This window comes from Artemia sp. Qi Xiang Cuo, chromosome 1 (assembly GCF_049724085.1).
Source record: "Artemia sp. Qi Xiang Cuo chromosome 1, ASM4972408v1, whole genome shotgun sequence".
In the NCBI taxonomy this organism is placed as follows: Eukaryota; Metazoa; Arthropoda; class Branchiopoda; order Anostraca; family Artemiidae; genus Artemia; species Artemia sp. Qi Xiang Cuo.
In genome coordinates, this window is record NC_142794.1 from 94341383 (window position 1) to 94361958 (window position 20576).

The following is a 20576-nucleotide window of genomic DNA, read 5'->3' on the forward strand; positions in this document are numbered from 1 at the left end:
TCTCAGTGAATCACAAAACTGAGAATGTAATACCTTTTTTTTTTATCTTGGATCGGAAGTAAAATTGTGCCAAAAAAAAAAGCTGTAATGCTTCTAAGACCTTTCCTTTTCTGTGTAAGTGAACGAAGTTTTTAAATGTCGCATTTTAGACGCGAAGGTTACATAATAATTTTTCAAATAACTTCGACATATTTAAATATTTTTGATTAAACATTAGGAGCATATAGTCATGTATGATTGGCGGGTTGCATGCACTCCTCTTCTCCACGACTGATGACACGATTGCTAGAATCAAACTGATGGTCTTCGAACATTGAAAGAGGGAGTCCAAAAAACCTGGGTGTCCTAGTGCCAGTTACATGAGTTTCAATTTGTTTTGGGATAATGTTACCCCTTTTTGCCTTTTTTTTAGTAGAACATTGGGATAAAACATGATATAATATCTGGAATCAAAACAGTTATTTCGTTGAGAAACAAAAAAACATCCATAATCAGTAATGATAGTGACTCACTCCTTAAAATGCCCAAAATAGACTATTAACAATTAAATGGAAACGAGTCTCTTTTTTCTAACGGAACTTGAAGAATCAATTCTCTAATACAACAGCGCTGTGATGAAACAAATTCTATATTGCTATCGCAAAGTCCCTCGAAAATGGTAGGGTGTAAGTATTCACATTCGATTGAAAAATCAAAATTTTCATTTTAAGCACATTGAAAAATAATTAGAAAATACAACTCGAGCAGTCGCCAATTGGCTGGGCCTATATTTTTGCATTCTAAATGCTTTCATTTATGTTGAGTAAATGTAGCGTGAATAGATGGGATAGAGGGTAAATATATGGGACAATCTTTGTCAGTTTTGAGTTCTAGAGTCCCACTTTATGTTCAACTAAAACTACTTTAAAAAGATATTAAATACCTGTTTCCACTTCTTTTCCACAATTTTCATCATCAGCAATCCAACAAGATTCTAATGATCTCTTTGTCCCACCAAAATTAAAGCTTCTAAACGTGTTTCTAATGTCTGTGAAATACTGAAGGCAGCCAGAGGGTGCTAAAATTAAACAATTTCTTTTATTGTGATATTTCTATGCTCTAACAACTGCAACTGCCACTAATAACTCTCTCCAGCACAAAGAGGCCCAAGGCCAAAACAGCTACAGACACACCTGCTTCATCCAAAACCAATTCAAAAACTTACTCTTTACCCCTACTCATGATATCCTAACCTCCTTTATATCCTGCCTTATTACCTCTCCTGATACTAGCAACCTGATATGTATATTTGTCTATGTGTTAGTCCGTAGAAAGCGATATGTCTATTCAGGCTAGGAACTAGTATTTTTTGCAAAAATATTGTAAAAATGGAAAGACACTGGACCAAACACTATTTGAAGAATAATAATAAAAACAAATCTGAACGGTGCAGCGTTTTTTACTAATTGTACTTCTTTGTAAAGGATATTTAAATACTCAATTTGCCAAACCATTGGATGCTGATTATTTTACACCGGAAGTGTGGGGTCCCGGCTCGCAAAGTAAGTGGAGCACAGAATCCCACAGATATATATGCCATGTTAAAAATCATAAATTTTGTGGGCTATATTTAACTAAAATCTTTGAAATTAGAACAGGAGAGTGGTGCCAGCAGCTTTCTTTTTAAGAAATAAATTGTAAAATGATATGCTATATTATATTTGTATGTATACCAGCGCAAAGTGAGGCGGACTAGGAAGGATTTTTCCTCAAAATGCGGTCGTTTTTTGCTTGCAAATGACACTTACATATAATCGTATTAAGCTCAAGATATAAGGTTTTAAGTAAAATCACATTTTTTGCCTGCACAAAATAAGATTACGAGCCGTTCCAAATGAGGTCAGGTTATCCCCAGCTGATTCATCCTCCCCACACGTTTGTGCATGCAGAAGTGTTCAAATACATTGACTAAAGTCTCCTTTTTTAGGAGGAAAGTTTTAATTTACATTACTTTAATTCTAGGTTTTTTCTTCTGTTCCGCACCAAGCCGAAGCCAGCTTACTATCATGAAATATAAATTAGTATTAGATTATTAATAACATTAATATCAGATAAACGCACTCACTAATTCGGATTACCCATATCAAAACAGACATTATAACTGAATTTTGATACCAACTGGAAGTATAAAAATCATTTTGAAAGGGAAGGGAAGGTAAAGAAAGGGAAGGTTAAGGAAGGTAAGGGAAGGTAAGGTTTTGAGAAATACAATTTGTTTACCTTAAAAGTATCATTTTATTCTTAAATATTATGAAACTTGGTGTATCTTATTTTCCATGGGAGGGATGCTAGGTTCCTCTTGCTTGAAGATGGCTTGTTTTATCCGACTTCCAATAAGGAAGTCAGTTATCTTTTTATTTGAATGTTTGACTGGTAAATTTGAAAAAGAAAATCATACCAAATTATACCTAAAAAGTATAAATTGCTAATGATTAATTTCTAAAATCTGTGGATAAAATATACTAATCATAATGTGTTGTTTTAAGCCAAAGCAAAGTTTACTCGGTAGACGGGGAAGAATATCTCAGGGTAATCTTTCGAAGCAACGCTTTTCGTTGTATTTTGCGCACACTTTTCAGCACGGTAGGTAAATACTAGCGCTTTGTGATAAGAGAAGAGCACAAAAGACGTTACTTAAATGAAACAAAGCATATAATTAAATTTCTGTGAATCAACAAAATAACTATTTACTGCTAATATTCGTCATCAAGTGCCACAAACTAGCCTCCAGAATTTCGAATGGTGTAAAATAATATATGTTGTTGTCAAAAGCCAGTAAAAATACTGAATTAGTTACGAAAAAATATAATGCAAACACTTTGCATTTAAATAACAGCACGATTTGCGAATGTTCTAGCCTTACATAAAGCCATATCTGTTTATTTGTATTTTTATGACGGATAACAGCCTTTTTCTGTTGAAAGGTTGTGCTAAATTTTTCTATGGAAGGGTGGGCCGTGGTCCATAGCCGTCATCCAGTGGAAACCCATATAACTTAACTGTCTTTACCTTTTTAAGTTTCTCCTTGGGGTTACCATATCTAAATCTTTCGTAATATATTATATTCGTTACAAGCAGTTTTACTGCAGACTTGTCAAAACAAACCAAATGTTCATTAACAAATAAAGCTAATTATTTTGGAATAATTATCAAATCTGGACCTCTAGTAAATGTAGGGGCAAATCGAGGAGCTCTTCTTGTAGATGATTCCGGCCCTGTGTTCTTACAGCTACATTCTGAATTGCTTGAAAAGTGATATGTATTCTTACAAAATTGTGTTTGGATAAGACATTTTTTTTTTCTATTCTTTCTATACCTTCGATTTCTATTTTTGTACTAAAATACCTCTTGGTACGTCGGCCAGTTCAAATTTCGAACAATCGCATGGTATCTGCGTGACTTTGACCTTCCAACGTCTTGTGCCATTGTATTCAAACTGCCAATCTTCCGCTATGTCAAATTGCAGACTTCTGTCCAATTTGTGGCCAACAGGTTTGGGAAAAACTGGTGATGTTAATACGTGGATGCTTGTCGAAGCTCTATCTTTGACATTTATGTACACTGAAATAAAATTAAATATAAATATGTATATATTAATAGACAGCGTCGATGATCCTTTTAATAGACCGTGATGATGATAACAGTGATTGAAATTCAAAAAAAAATACCAGATATTTCGGTTACATATGCAGTGAACGTCATCAGTAGTAAAACTAAACTAAAACAATTTAAAACAATAGTTTATATACAAAATCAAATAAAACTACATATTGTTTAATTCTCTAATTCTTTTCAAAGCAAAGGCGAAATCTAGCCTCTTTGACCTTCTTGGATTTGGTTCATTAGCGTTCAATGATATAACATTTGGACAGAGGTCAACTACATTGGGTGAATTGAAATTTACTCTGTCTGATTTTAATAAATTATTATAGATAGAATTTAGCCCAAATTCACCTGTGTCACGATTCAAAGCAATATTCTTGAATAAGATTTTCTTTATTTCAAGAGTTTCATGAAAATTTTGCTATAAACCCCGTTACCTAGAAATCAAAGAGACATAATTAAACAAAATAAAATAGTACGAAAAATTGAAAATATGTTTTGAAAGGGCTGAAGTAAAATCTTCAGACTTAGAATCTTGCTAAAGCCTAAGAAATAAAATCTTTATGCTCCATGTACCCGGGCTAAGGGAAAAACTTAAAAGAATTTTACAGAGTAATGGTCTAAAGGTAGCTTTAAAGAGTAATAATACTTTGGGTATCTTTTTAAATCGTGGGAAGGATCTGAATTCACTGGAGTAATCAAGTGGGGTCAATCAGATCCCATGTACTTGCAGAAGCTCATATGTTGAACGTACTACCCAGAATTTGGAAATGAGAATGATACAGCATAAGGATTCTATTTCTTCTGCTTTAAAGCAAGATTCTAAGTCTGAAGATTTTACTTCAGCCCTTTCAGAACAAATTTTCAATTTTCCAGACCATGTTATTTTGTTCGATAATGTCTCTTGAATCGTAACACAGGTGAATTTGGGCTAATTCTATTTACGATAATCTATTAAAATCTGACAGAGTAAAGTTCAGTTCACCCAATGTAGTTGACCTCTGTCCAACTGTTATATCATTGAACGCTATGAACCGAATCCAAGAAGGTCAAAGAGGCTAGATTCCGCCTTTGCTTTAAAAAGAATCAGAGAATTAAACAATATGTAGTTTTATTTGACTTTGTATACAAACCATTGTTTTAAATTGTTTTAGTTTAGTTTTACTACTGATGACGGTCACTGCATATGTGACCGAAATATCTGGTATTTTTGTGAATTTCAATCACTCTTGCGTGAATTTCATCATCACTGTCTATTAAAAGGATTGTAACACTATTTGAACTTTTATTTATCGTTATGGAAAGGCAGTGTGGTCTCTGAAATTATCTAAGCTCTGACTATAGACGAGCATTGATCGATTATTCTTTTATATGAGTCCTATTCTATCATATTTACTTTGAAATACTTGTTTGCAAAAATATATGCGTTTTGAGTTCTTTTAAAAAGAGTTCCCATTTGATATTTGGAAAATAAAAACAGATACAGGACACCTAGAATTAATGAAACAAGATTTCATTCCAACCGAGATTCCCTCAGCTCTGAAATTCTAACTGAAGTGGCTCCATAGCCTAAAATTTCAAATAAAATCGCAGTAAAATAAAGCGAAAATGTCGCACTAAGAAAGCAAGAATACAACCGTATTTCTCTTCAAAAGCTTGTTATCCTCGATAAGAACCCCTTAGTCCCTCCAATTCTAAATTGAAATCTACTCAATCCCCCCTCGAATATTCAATTGGAATTTCAGCTCGGTTTCTTAAGATTTTAATTTCCACGTTTAGCCCCTCCTGAGGCATGGAAGATACGTCCTTTTTACAACCTGGATGCGCACAGTATCTTTTTATTTAGTTTTAAATACATCTCTAAGGTATTTTTTAAATACCTCTAAAGTTTTAAATACCTCTTTTTTTTAATTAATTCATCCGCTTGTATCTGCAAATTAATTTTGCAGATACACCATTTTGACAACTTAGATGTAGATAGTGTCTTTACATTTAATTCAACATCTCTCTCAGCAATCCAGGAAATTTTCAACTTAATACTTTTTAGCCACTCTTGAGATTTAATTACCCGCCATTTTGCCAACATGGGTGCAAATCAGTTCTTTTGTATTAGTTCAATATTCCGCTGAACATCCCTTGAATGTTTCAACTTAACACCGCTAGCCGTTCCAGAAATAATACGAATATGTCAAGTGACAACCTAATGGATTTCGTGTCTTTGATTTACCCCAATTATCCCCTCGACATTCTCTAAAAGTTTTAGTCTAATACCATTAGTTGTTCCTAAGATATTGCAGATATGCCTTTTTGATAACCTGGATAAATGCAGTGTTTTGTGATTTAGCTAATCGTCCTCCTCAACATTCCTTGAAAGTTTTAGCTTAATACCTTTTAGCTTTTCGGATAACTTCGATCGAACACCCTCCTCTCTCCTTCTTCAACAAAGTTGAGGTTGTATTTGAATTGTATTTACAAGCCTACTCTACCAATCATGTATCACAAAAAGTTTAATTGTCGCTTCCTTCAAATTTTAGAGCAAATTTGGGAATGGTTTTGAGTATATTTTAGCAGCTACCTCATTAAAATTGTCGCTGAAACGAAGAATTGTTGGTCAAAAATAATCTTTGCAATTTTTCTGCAAAAATAATATTTGATTAATATTACTTTATGTTCTTTGGTTCTGAGAGGGAGGGGCTAATAAAAAACAAAATTTTAGTATTATTAATTTCATTTATAAGTATTTTTATTTTTGCTCTCCTACGATGACTGTCTATATAGCAAGTTGTGATCCCACTGGGATACTGTATATAGGTACTACCGTTTCATCTATGTTACTTTAAGTGCCAAAACGAACAATCCACATTAAGTGCTATCAATCGAGACACAGGAACTTGTGGAAATGGTAAAATTGAGTTTAGACATAAGTGCATATTAGATACATATTACAGTTCTAGAAAAGGTCTTATCTTTTCTTCTCAGAACAAGGTCTTTTTTGACTCGGAGGTTTGAATAATAGTCAAAAGATGTATGTGCAAATTTGTGGGATGTTCCTGTGCCGTAATATTATTCACATTATTCACTAGGAGCTATTGAAACCTTGATCGTATTCTTTTATGTTACATTTAACCTTTAAAGAGGAGTTAAAAAAAAAAACTTAAAACCGTTAGCAGGAGTTTTTAAAGTATACTTAATACGTTTTCTAATATGCTTGATAGGGGGGAGGGAGCTCCCCCAAAACCCCAATCGCACCCAAGACCCCAGTTTGCCCCAAACTGAAATTTTGTTTCTTCAAAAACCTCGTCAAAACTAAGATAAGCCTGTATAATTCAAACATCTACAGAAACGGGTCAATTTTCTTAAGTATATCTTTGCCGTTTTTGAAAGAAACCATGTCGAGGGCAAATCATGACCTCCAAGGACCAATTTTGAATCTCATCCTCACAAACTCGGAAATTTGAAATTTTGCTACTTTAGCAGAATGTTTACAAATTATAATGAGATGTACTTGTACTTACTTACTTGGGTCAGGACAACGGCTGCGAGCCTTTCCTGGAATTCGATAGTTTGTCAACGATTGAGTTCCATCTTTGGCGTCTAGGGTCCATTCCTGCGAGATTTCAAGCCAGTTCTTGTCCCACCATTGACCAAATTGGTAAAATCCCCCTTCGGGTTCGAGGTCAGCTTTGACGCAGGCAAGCCACGTTTTGCATTGTCTCCCTTGGCGTTTCTTCCAGCCGAGGAGAGGCTGGCAGTGAAGAGCTTATTTTTTCATCGTCTTAGGTGGTCGGCGTTTGATGTGCCCGTACCAGCGCAGATGGCACTTCTTGATGTCGAAGCGCTGGGAGCATGATCGACGGATATCTGCATTGCTCATTCTGTCGGTTAGTCTGACGCTGGTGATCCTCCAAAGGCAAAAATGGTCGAAGACTTTCATATTATGTACCTCCGATGCTTTGAGCGTCCAAGACTCACATCCATGTAGGAGAACCGATCTGACAAGTGCCTCGTAGATACAGATCTTTTTTTCATCCGGATTGGACGCTTCCGCCGTAGACAAGAGTTGAGCTGGGACAACACTTTTGCCGCGGATGCAATTCGAGTGGGGATTGTAATGAGATGGGCAGAGATATACGTCTAAAGGAGTCTATTAAAGGTTTCATTTCTATCTTGACTTTGCTTCAAACTAAAAATATTGCAATAGGGAACATACAAAGATAAAAGTAGAGCTTTTTAGAGTCAATACTCTTCGATTAAATTGGTAAAGAGCTAAAAAATATCCGGCCAATTCATATGAAAGGTCTACGGTTGTCTTCGGTAGACACTTTTTAATGGCCAAGTTTTCTCTTTGGAGTAAGTTTAATGGATATATTTGAATTAAACGCTTCATGGGGTGTTTTTTTCTTGACACAGCTTTTGTAAATCTTGGGGACAAGAATTGCGGTAGCCAGTTTTTCTTGACTGTTTTTTCAAGAGCTAGTTTCCCCTGAGGCGGGTTTTCATGGGTTAAGTTTTCTGGTGAGAAGCTTTTCAGGGACAAGATTACTTCGGAGATTGCTTTCTGGGGGTTTGTTTGCCAAGGGTAAGTTTTCCCCGGCCAGTTTTCCAGGACAGATTTTTTTTAGGCCTAATTTTCTTGTTACGAATAAAATAATCTCTTTCCATGCCAAAACTCTAACTTATTGTTTTAAATGTGAATATATAAAGGCTCTTCATTTATGCGTAAATCTATTTCTGTCTTTTAGATGTTATTTATTTTCATAACCGAGTATTTTGAAAGAGTCAATTGATTTTTTACGATTTTGATTCGTCTTCATTTTCACGCTTATTCGATACTAGATAAACTTACTGTGCTGGCCAGAGTTGACACCGCAGAGAGTAGGAACAGGTTCATTTGCTCTAACAACAAAAGCATCTAGGTTACAATCTCCTCGCTCCGGAGGCTGTAGTTCGAAATCTAGGAAGTCGAGCCTAAAAAAAGAATATATTTATCCGGGCTTTATTTTATATGATTCGTAATCAAGCACAAATATGTACTCGCATGGTGTACAGTTCAAATTATCCATAGGCAGTAGGTTAGGATCGTATAATTTTCAAAAGTAATATATCAACACATCTTTTTCAAACTATTAAAAATTTGTACATTGACATAAAATGGCCGCCTTTTCCTTCGTGACGATAAAGAAAAAATTTTTTTCGGACTTTTGGGCATTGAACTTGAGACGAAGCTTCGCATGATCATATTGTAGCGATACAAAAATCTGTCTAATGCGCTGCATAGTATAACCCAAATTAAGAATGTTGACTGTAGGTCCGATGAGCAACAAATTAAGGCCGGCAGGGAAAAAAGAGGGAGTAATTTTGCGCCAAGAACTTCTTTATTGAACTTTTGAAGGAAAGGAAACGGTACCTTGACGGCAGGGGCGTAATTTGCTAAATGGCAAGGGGGCAACTACTCCCCCCAGAACTCAGTTTACCATTCGAGATCCTAGTTTGCCCCTAGTTAAAATTTAGTTTCTTCAAAAATATCGTCAAAACTAAGATAAGCCTGCATAATACAAAGATCCACAGAAATGGGTCAGTCTTCTTTAAGAAATCTTTGGCCTTTATGGTACTATATGGCTCATTCTTAAGTTTTCACTGTCATTTTCAATTGATTTGGGACAACTTGCTTGAAATTAGCCCCCAGCCCCCCCTCCCCAGTATATGACGAAATTAGCCATTATTTGACGAGATTCTTTTTTAGTGTCAACAAAAATGCCATATGACAATCAACCAGAGGCAGTACTTTAGTGCTGCTTAAAAAAAGAGCCACGTGCATTGCTTTAATCTGTGCATTTCGTTTTAAAGGTCTGTCCGTAAGAAAATGTGAGGCAGGTCAAGGCTATCTCAAGCTGAGATTCGTTTGGTGTGACCACCGAAATTTCCAACTGCTGATTAACGTATGTCAAAATTTTCAAAGTTAACCATTTTAATCAGCACTGATGTTTGTCTTTAATGTGGGTTTAACTTTTTTTGGTCAAATAGATAAAGACTAAGGTTTATACGTGCATATACTCTAGCACAAGGCTAATTTACGTAGTTCTTCAAAAATTAAAAACAATAAAAACACATATACATATTTTAAAGCCCTATTACTTGTTACACACTTTCGCAAAATAAGGGACGAACGAGCTTTAATGTTGATTTGTCATGAATTTTACGGGGTTTAATTTCAGCTTTGACATGGCTTTGGCATTCACTGCGGTATCTTGTGTCAAATGTGGCGGTGCTGAGGTAAGGCAAGCAATTTTTTCCCAAAAGATATTTTTAAGTGGTCACGCCTATCGTGTAATGATTCAAACCTTAGATTTTCCAGTGTTTGGACACTATCTACTACTTTACTTCCAGCTATGATTGCTGCTGCCCTTTTTTGAATAGCTTCAATTTCGTCACATAAATAGCTGGTTTTCTGGATGAATGGGCCCCGAACAGTTGCAGCTTATTCGAATTGTGGTCTTACATAAGTAAGAATGGCAGTTTTGAAACTGTCGATACTACACCCAAATCGGCCCACTGCAGTAAGAGTTTGGATTGATGCCATGCCGGCTTTTACAGGCTTATCAGCATCCCCGGTAAACGTACAACCAAACAAACACGTATATCCAAGGATTTTTGACGATAGAACAACTGGAAATACCACTGGGAGAACTCGAGGGCATGCTTTAGGAATAAAACATGATGATATGCGATTTGGCATTATTGAGAGTCGATCTGTATTCTTTGCAATGATCGAAGAAGGAGCTTAGGAGGTTATCACTGAAATGCGGCTCTGTCACTTGGTTAGATAATCAATATATGCGAATAAATCATAGATTCCCTCCTTCAAAAGGTCAATATATATACTACCATGTTCAAGCCATTTGAATATTATATATCCACAAGTAAACTAGGTAAACTGTTGTGTTGCATCCCTTTAGATCGTCATACTGGGGAGGGTGAATTACACCTGGTCAACTGAATCATGAGATCAAAATGAGTACTGAAGTCACGACTATGCATATTAAGGACACGTTTAAAAGTATTTGTTTCAGGAAGAGAGGAAGTACAACTTTGAACAAATATAAGTGTAAAGTTAATGCAAGTTTAGTACTCCGAGGTTGGTTGGACTTATGAAGTTGAAAATTTCAGGGAGTGATGAAAGGGGGATATTGAAGCAAAGCCATAGATTATTTCAAATTCAGGTCTTCAATGAATTGTCAAGAAAAGTGTCAAAACCCAGAACTTCCATAAATAAAGTCTTCGCTAGAGTCAAGTAGAATAAAGTCAAGCTAGCGCATGAGACAAATCACTTTCGTTTTAATTCTGAAAATTTTTAGTTTTCCTGTGAAATTATCCCCCATCCCACCACCAAACAAATGACGTTTCAAAATATACTTTTTTGCATTTGAAATTTTCTAATCTTTTACAGAGATACAAATTCCGTAAAGCTTTTTTTTTTAACTTTGAAACTTAGGTTTCATGGTTCAACTTTGAAAAATTTTCTTCTTCTTAAAACAAACAGATTAGCAGATTAGTACATTATTGGCTATTGCACATTTGATTAATACAGAGTAGTACATTATTGAATCTTGTGTTTGTGGGGCAGATCAGGGCAAGGGCTGTAAGTTATGCCCTGAGGGCATATAAGGTTTTTATAGAAAGCTTTGTCGTAGAAACTTTAAAAAAAGGCTCATTCGATTGGAAATTCAAAGCGCTAGTGCCCTTTTTAATAGTCGAAAGTTATTGGAGGGCAGCTAACCCCCTTCCCAAGCCCACCTTTTCCCCAAACACATCCAATCAAAATTTGAGATAGCCATTTTTTTCAACACAGTTGAAAGTTCTGGAAACTATACCTTTGAGCAGGACACTCCCCCCACATCCCTCAGGGCAAGGGTTGTAAGTTATTCCCTTGGGGCATATAAGGTTTTTATAGAAAGCAATGTTGTAGAAACTTCAAAAAGGGCTCATTCAATTGGAAATTGAAGAGGCTAGTGCCCTTTTTAATAGTCGAAAGTGATTGAAGGGCAACTAACACCCCTCTCACGCCACCATTCCCCAAACACATCCAATCAAAATTTTGAGGTATACATTTTGTTCAACGAAATAGAAAGTTAAGGAAATTAGGTCTTTTAGGATAATAACCCCCGAAGAGCCCTCAGTACAAGGGTTGTGAGTTATGCCCTGGGGGCATATAAGATTTATATAGAAAGTTGTTGTAGAAATTTCAAAGAGGGCTCATTTTATTGGAAATTGAAATTGCCTTTTTCAATAGTCGAAAGTGAGTGGAGAGTAATTAACACCCCTCTTATGCCCACCATTTCCCCAAATACATGCAATCAAAGTTTAGAGATAGCTATTTTTTTCAACGTAGTTGAAAGTTCTGGAAATTATGTATTTAAAGATGACAAGCCCCCCATAGCCCCCAGGTCAAAGGTTGTAAGTTAGGCCCTGGGGGGCATATAAGGTTTTTATAGATAGAGTTGTCGTAAAATCGTGAAAAGGGGCTCATTCAATTGGAAATTGGGAGGGTTAGTGTTCTTTTTAATTGTCGAAAATAATTGGAGGGTAACTAACCCCCTCTCACGCCCACCATTCCCCCAAACACATCCAATGAAAACTTTCAGATAGCCATTTTGTTCAACATTATAGAAAGTTCTGGAAATCAGGTCTTTGAGGATGACAACCCCTCCCCCCCCCCGTCAGCCCGCAGGGCAAGGGTTGTAAGTTATGCCCTAGGGGCATATAAGGTTTTTATTGAAAGAGCCCTCGTAGAAACTTCAAAAGCGCTCATTCGATTGGAAATTGACAAGGCTAGTGTCTTTTTTAACTTTTAAAAGCGATTGGAGAGCAAATAATACCCCTATTAAGTCCACAGTTTTCCCAAACACATCCAATCAAAATTTTGAGATAGCCATTTTGTTTAACATAGTTGAAAACTCTGGAAATTAGGTCTTTGAGGATGACAAGCACCCTCACAGCCCTTAGGGTAAGGGTTGTAATCTATGCTCTGGGGGCATATAAGGTGTTTATAGAAAGCGTTGTCGTAGAAACTCAAAAAGGGCTCATTCGATTGGAAATAAAAAGGCCTAGTTCCCTTTTTAATAGTCGAAAGTTATTATAAGGCTTGACATTTTTATAGTAAATATGGATGTGGGTATAATGTATTATTTTTGTTGTTGTTTTTGTTGTTTAGACCAGGGCAGTTCGTATCGAAGGAGTTGTCGTAGAAACTTCGAAAAGGTCTCACTCGGTTGAAAATAGAAAAGGCTAATGTCCTTTTTAATAGTCGAAAGTGATTGGAGGGCAACTAATCCCCCTCTCACGCCCACTCTCCCATTTGCCGATTAGCCTATGTTTAAAAATTAAATGTTGCCTTAAGATTAAATCAAAATGCACTGTGCTAATGCTAATTCCCAATATGGCCAGATTTTTAAAAGGGTGTATGTTGTTAAAAATTGCTGAAAATATTTCTCCAGCATACTCATAGCAGGCTACAATATAAAGTCTTAAAAACTAAAAGATTAAAAGTATTATTTTCTTTTTCCCTGAAAAGATTAAGTCAATATAAAACGTACCAGAAATTAATCAAAAAAATCTTTTTCCACAAAATAAGTTTTTCAAAGAAAAGTAAAGAACTCCATTAAGCCAAAAATAAAATAAAATAATCTACCAAGCGTGGAACTACCACAAATCAGTATCGATAAATAAATGAAGCCAAAAACGAACAGAAATTACAATAAATAACCGAGTCAAACTCAAAACGAGTAGAAATTAACATTGGGCTCAAAACCAGTATGCCTTCCCAAAGCCCGAACATAATATGCACTTTACTAAAAAATTACAAATGAATGTGCATTGTCAGTTTAATATACATATACTGATATTTGGTAATCAAAATGTCAATATTATTTGATTTATTATAGTTATAAAAGTAAAAACATTTATATTTTTTTCGGTGAAGTGCAAATTATCTTCTGGCCTTGGGAAGGTATAATTTCCAGAACTTTCAACTACGTTGAACAAAATGGCTATCTCTAAACTTTAATTAAATGTGTTTGGGGAAATGGTGGGCGTCAGAGGGGGGTTAATTACTCTCCGCTCATTTTCGACTATCAAAAAAGTCAATTTCAATTTCCAATAAACTGAGCCCTCTTTGAAATTTCTACAAAAACTTTCTATATAAACCTCATATGCCCCCAGGGCATAAATTACAAACCTTGCACTGAGGGTTCTTAGGGGGCTATCATCCTAAAAGACCTAATTTTGAGAACTTTCAACTACATTGAACAAAATGGCTATCTCAAAATTTTGTTTGGATGTGTTTGGGTAAATGATGGGCGTGAGAGTGGGGCTAGTTGCTCTTCAATCACTTTAGACTATTAGAAAGGGCACTAGCCTTTTCAATTTTCAATTAAATGAGCCCCTTTTGAAGTTTCTACAACATCGCTTTCTAAAAAAACCTTATATGCCCCCAGGGCATTGCTTACAACCCTTGCCCTGAGGGATTTGGGGGGGGGTTGTCATCCTTAAATACCTAATTTCCAAAACTTTCAACTACGTTGAATAAAATGGCTATCTAAAAATTTTGATCGGATGTGTTTGGGGAAAAGGTGGGCGTGAGAGGTGGCTTAGTTGTCTTCAAATCACTTTCGACTATTAAAAAGGGCACTAGCTCTTTGAATTTCCAATCGAATAAGCCCTTTTTTCAAGCTTCTACGACAAAGATTTCAATAAAAACCTTATATGCACCCAGGGTACAACTTATAGCCCTTGCCCTGAAGACTCTGGGTGGGGGAGTATCCTACTCAAAGGTATAGTTTCCATAACTTTCAACTGCGTGGAACAAAATGTCTATCTCAAAATTTTGATTGGATGTGTTTGGGGAAATGGTGGGCTTGGAAGGGGTGTTAGTTCCCCTCCTATCACTTTCGTCTATTAAAAAGGGCACAAGCCACTCTAAATCGAATGAGCCCTTTTTGAAGTTTCTACGACCACGCTTTCTATAAAAACCTTGTATGCCCCCAGTGAATAAATTCCACCTCTTACTCTGATGGCTTTGTGTGTGGAGGGAGGGGGGGGTTCCTCCTCAAGGACATAGTTTCCAGAACTTTTAGCTAAATAGAGCAAAATGGCTATCTTGAAATTTTGATTGGATGTGTTTGGGGAAAAGGTGGGCGGGAGAAGGGGTTACTTGCCCTCCAATCACTTTCAACTATTAAAAAGGGCACTAGTCATTTCAATTTCCAATCGAACGAGCCCTTTTTGAAGTTTCTACAACAACGCTTTCTATGAAAACCTTACATGCCCCAGGGCATAACTTAAAACCCTTGCCCTGAGGGCTGTTGGGGAGTGTCCTCCTCAAAAACATATTTTCTATTAGGAAATCAACTACACTGAACAAAATGGCTATCTCAAAATTTTGATTGGACGTGTTTCGGGAAATGGTGGGCGTGGAAGTGGTATTAGTTGCCTTCCAATCACTTTCGACTATTAAAACGGGCACAAGCCAGCCCAATTTCCAATTGAATGAGCCCTTTTCGAAGTTTCTACGACAACTTCTTCGATACAAAGTGCCCTGGTCTAAAGGAAAAAAAAAATAAATAATACATTGTGCCAACATCGCTCTTATATGCCTCCAGGGCATAACTAAAAACCCTTGCCCTGAGGGCTGTGGGGGAGTGTCCTCCTTAAAAACGTAATTTTTGTCTGGAAATCAACTACGCTGAACAAAATGGCTATCTCAAAATTTTGATTGGATGTGTTTGGAGAAATGGTGGGCGTGGGCGGGGTGTTAGTTGCCTTCCACTCACTTTCAACTATTAAAAAGGGCACAAGCCACTCCAAGTTCCAACTGAATGAGCCCTTTTCGAAGCTTCTACGACAACTCCTTCGATACAAAGTGCCCTGGTATGGAAGAAGAAGAAAATAAATAATACATTGTGGCAACATCGTTCTTTACTTAGGCAGCGCGATTGCGCTGCCTATGGCTATATTTTCTTGTTTGAGACTATACACAAACTTAATTTTGGCAAGAAAAATGAAAGATCATAATAAAAAATTCCAGTAATAACAGCTATATAAATTTTTTTGAGGTAAACTGGTTGTTTTTCTCGGTCAACAGAGGTTACAGCAGCTACTTGACGCAATTACAAGAAATGCAGAAAATGTCAGACTTATCATCGACGTTGACAAATGGAAGAATAGGACCATCACAGGCTCGCCATTTGTTCCGCATTGCAAGAATAAGAATCTAGATAGAATCAATGAGTTCAAAGGAATTGGTAGCTGGACTGATAGTGATGTTGAAATAATGACCAAAATTAAACTTAGAACTTGTAGTCAACTAGAGATTTTAATAGACAATACCAGTAGTAGCAAATATTCTCTGTGACTATAGCTATGTCTCCTCAGTAGCCATGTGCTCTTCAGACTTCTCTTTACTAGTAAGTGCTGAAAATGAACCAACCACTCGAAAAAAAAAAATCCACGGATTCGAAAATATGTGCTTGAGGAGAGTTTTAAATTAAGCTGGCAACAGAGAGTCAGTTAATCTGAATTCCGCAGTTGAACGGGCCAGGTTCTCATTTCTGTTGTTCTCAGGATGAAGAGTTGGATTGAGCTAGGATATGTACTTATGAAAGAAGGTCGCCTTCCTCGGACATCCTACAATTGAAATCTGGGCGACAGAAGAAGACAAGATCGTCCAAAGAACAACTTACGGATATATCAATCCAGATGTAGGTTATAATAAAATTTGCTTTGCTTTCTCACACTTTTGATACATCTTTTTTTTGCAAACTTTAGTACCAACAATTTTTTTGCGCCTATATAGATCGCTTTGGCATAGCTTGATTTAGCTTTAGATAATTTTTTTTCACACATGAAAAGGGTAATACACTAAATTTCAGGACAAAATTAATGTACCGGGTTTCTAGAAAAAGTTTACAGAAATACAACTATTGTTCATTTAATGAGCTTGTTTTTGAAACATATACTCGTGTATAATTTTTCTTACCTAATTTGGCAAATAGGGACTTCACATTCATGGCTAATATCTATTGTACATTCTGCAGTTTCATTGAGAACTGCTTCAGGATAATCTGGAGATTGAAAAAGAAACTGGACTGTTGATGCAACGGTTCCGCAGGAAAATTCAACTGAAATAAAAGAAAAATCTGACATCGATAATACTTACAGAAATAGTAAAATGCAATGTGTTTCTTATACAGCACAATGCTGGTTATTTTGTTTCAAAATGTAAATAAAAATTATTGGATGTATGTTCTAGAATAATATTTCACATTTGTTTATTCCCAGAAAAAAGGAATTCCTTCCATAAAAATTCAGCTCAGGCCTTTCTGTGTGGTCAATGAATATGTAACATTGAGATATACATCTTATTCAGCAAGATCCAACTCTCATTCCTTGCAATTATTTTTAGTTTATAGAAAAAAAGAAACGGGAGATTGCTTCAATATACTTCTGTGTTAAAAAGTGTGCTTTAATTCCAGTGGCTTCTGTAACGCATTTTTAACCAATAAAATTAGTCCTTATACGACTGTCCGAAATTGCAGCCGAAAAAATAAGGAAATCTTCATTGGCTATTTTAGATGGAATTTTATACCAGAAAAGATAACAAAAAATCTTGTATTATATCAAATTTCACATATAAAGATTCTTTTTCTCTTTGTTGATAGTTCAGCATTGAATGGCGTTTTATTGCTTTGCCCAAAATTTGTCGTATTGACCTGGCTTCCAGTGACGAGGAATTTGATGGTTCATGTTTTGGCTTCGAGGGGTAGCAGGAAAAAAAATATATGAATTAAGTCACTTTGATAAATGAAAGAGAGGTAAAACGGCAAGGCTTGCTTTTAAGCAATTAGGCTTTTCAACTAGGACTCTTGTAAGTATGAATTGTCAAAAATGTATTATATTGTATTTGTGCAATAGTACAGCCAAAACTCATTCAAGATCAAAGCAAAATTTCATTGTTCAATTTGTTCTTGGGTTTCAATTACGAAGGAGAGATACTTGGTACTAACATTCACTTTTACCAATAGCCTCATATGGTCAATCAAGAATATATAAGCTTTGTCTACATTATTATAGCCAAGTTATTATTATTACTCTGTTATTATTATTTTAAGAAGGAATGTATTATTTCCAGCCACAGACTATTAGCCCACCGAACTATCTTTTTTTCTGTCAGGAAAGGATTCTATACTAGGTTCTATGTCCTCATCCCGCTATAGCTTCAAGGCCTCCGAATTTAGACACTCAGGAAATTTCATTCAAGCTCTGAACATGTGCCTTTTGAAGTTGGGGTCCAATCTGATAATTATCTAATCAATCCTACGCAGCTTATATAGAACGAATTGTAGCTCCCGAGGGGCTGATCCCTCCCAAAATGTGTTTACAGGTGTGCCTAGTTCCCAGGTGTGCCCAGCAGATGCTTAGCCGGTGTGTCCAGGTGTGCTGGTTCAATCATTTCTCTGGAAATTCCTTTCAGAAATTTAGAATAGTCAACTTTAAGTCAAGTTTACCTGGCCTGCGTAAGTTATGTTTGATTAAGGTAAAGGCTTGGAAAAAAAGCATAGTTGTGCCGAGGTAGAATATACAGAGGTGCCCAGAGAGAGAGCAACCCGTCGGCAGCTCATTAATAAAAAGATCTTCTAAAAGGAAATTCTTCAATCAAGAGTACCTAGTTTTATAGAGTATTTCCAAAAAAAAACATTAAAAAAAATTATTTTGAAATGTCTGGTTATATTTTAAAAACATTGCTTATTCTGTTTCTGTAGAACTCAAAATAGAAAAAAGCTTTAAAATCTGTTATAAAATTTATCTAAGATATACTGGAGACTGACCAATTAATAAAAAACGGAATGAAAGCATGCAAACAATAGAAAGGTTAAGATTTCGTGTTGTGGAATCAGACCCGAAGCCAATATCTTCTTGCATACATAGCTATTACTGTGGAGTGTACACTCGCTTCCAGTTTTTCTTCTCTTCTATTAATATAAATATATTTATGAAAAACAGACTTTCAGAACATAAAGAGCAATTGCTACTCGATAAAAGAACAAGACGACTCCATTAAATTTGAAAGTTAAAAAAAGATGCTTCATACTAAACTCCTCGTTAATGATTGAATAGTCTTTTCATGACATTTGGTATGCTCTTAATAGTATATTTTAGCAATTTTTTTTTATCGACTATTCATTTCAAACATACTTAATTTGTGCTTGATAAAATTTATTACTTCCTAAATTCGCCACAATACAACATAGTATGCCCTATATTTTAAAGTTGTTTAGATATTTCTTAAAAACCATATAATTAATAATGCATGAAAACTGTATTTATAGTCATTGCCATAAATATAAATATAACGCCATAGCCATAAATAATAACGGAATATAAGCATCCCGTGACCATTAGCTTCTCTAACTATCCAAATAGGCTCTAAAGGCTCATATAATATGTTCCTGTTAACTTGTGTATGAGTTCAAACAAACTATATCTTCTTTTAAGGGCACCCAGAAACATTTTACAAATCTCTTCGTAAGATAATATTTTAGTTTTCACCAGTAACATCACTGATAAACATTATTTTCCCCAGGATAACACCAGTTTTTAACAAAAATTATCGCTCCATAAATTGTGCCTTTTTAGTATGTTCCAATTGGACTCCTCCTATGCTCGCTAGAGTGAATTTAATAATTGCATTCGTTAAAAGATTAATCTACTAATAATATAAACCAACTTATTCAACCAACAATTATAAGATACTCTCCTTCCTAGTCGTTGCCAAATCGTAGCCTACTATTCTACCGTTAGAATTGCGAAGTTTTTAGAAAAGTTGAGGCTTTCTACCAGGATGTATTATAGTGGGGACACTATATGACACAATCCGCATTTTCGAGCATGTTTTGGTTATACTTTCTGCAACACATGATCAAGTTTCGATTTTAAAATTTTCCAAAAAAGTCTGTGTTACCAAAAGAAGAGATTTTTTTCGACTTTTTTTTCGAAACAAGAAGATATCCAAGAATTTCAAACATGTCTTCACTTGACTAAAAACAACAAGACACAATTAGTATTGAGAGAGGAAGAAGATATGAGCGAAGAACTAACAGAAAATTAAGCCTGGCTGTTTTCCAGTAATATTTCCAGTATCCAGTAGTATTTTTTTTCCAGTAATTTCGTTTTTGAAGTGGAAACTGACAATTACAGCTTTAATTTTAAAAAATATATCTGGTACTTTATTTACAGCAAGGAAATTGGTATAGTTTTTCTCAAAGCATTGAACACGCTGGTAATTGGTATAAGTGGATGAACATGGCTTATTTTTTTTTACTTTTATTTCTGTATCAGTATTGAGGGTGGGTGGTATCAAAAATAGGCTGTTAATGTGCCAGCGTTATTCTCCATATCTAGGAGCCTTCTACGTCAGCAGAAGCTTTAATTCTGGCATCCATGGCCACATATCCCACAAATTCATGGCTGACGTTCACATGAATTCTATATCCGGCTATCAGTCTTCAAAGAAAATGCCCCATGTCAAGAATGGTGTAGCCTACGTCAAGGTTGCAAAGCAGGCAATCGCTGTTCAACGACGCTATTATCGATAAAAAAAAGCAGTAATCATGTCTTACTTCTTTATTCTTGTCGCATCAGTTTATCGCTTCTAAACCTTAGGGATGATATCTTTCAAGCATCCGACTTGATATCAAAATTTCCAAAATGTAGGCATCAGTTACTGAGGGCTATAATACGATTGACTTTCATTTAATGCATCTATTGAGCCTTATGGGGGAGATTTTGTTGAAGTAGTTTTTTGTTTATGATTTTTATTGTTAAATAAAGAACTCAGAACTATGACTGAACTTTTTTTTATTAACGGCACAAAACGCAAG

The 20576-nt window shown here is 35.6% G+C and overlaps 1 protein-coding gene across 1 annotated transcript in view; it reads right to left on the bottom strand.

Moving 5' to 3' along the window:
- Positions 1-20576, bottom strand: part of LOC148956946 (dorsal-ventral patterning tolloid-like protein 1) — an 80909-nt gene that overhangs the window by 10602 nt on the left and 49731 nt on the right. The window contains exons 6-9 of the mRNA XM_089096922.1: positions 16676-16817; positions 8489-8610; positions 3385-3600; positions 923-1057 (exon numbers count right to left, since the gene is read on the bottom strand). Of these exons, the coding sequence (XP_088953048.1) occupies positions 923-1057; positions 3385-3600; positions 8489-8610; positions 16676-16817 (615 nt within the window). The remainder of the gene's footprint in view (positions 1-922; positions 1058-3384; positions 3601-8488; positions 8611-16675; positions 16818-20576) is intronic.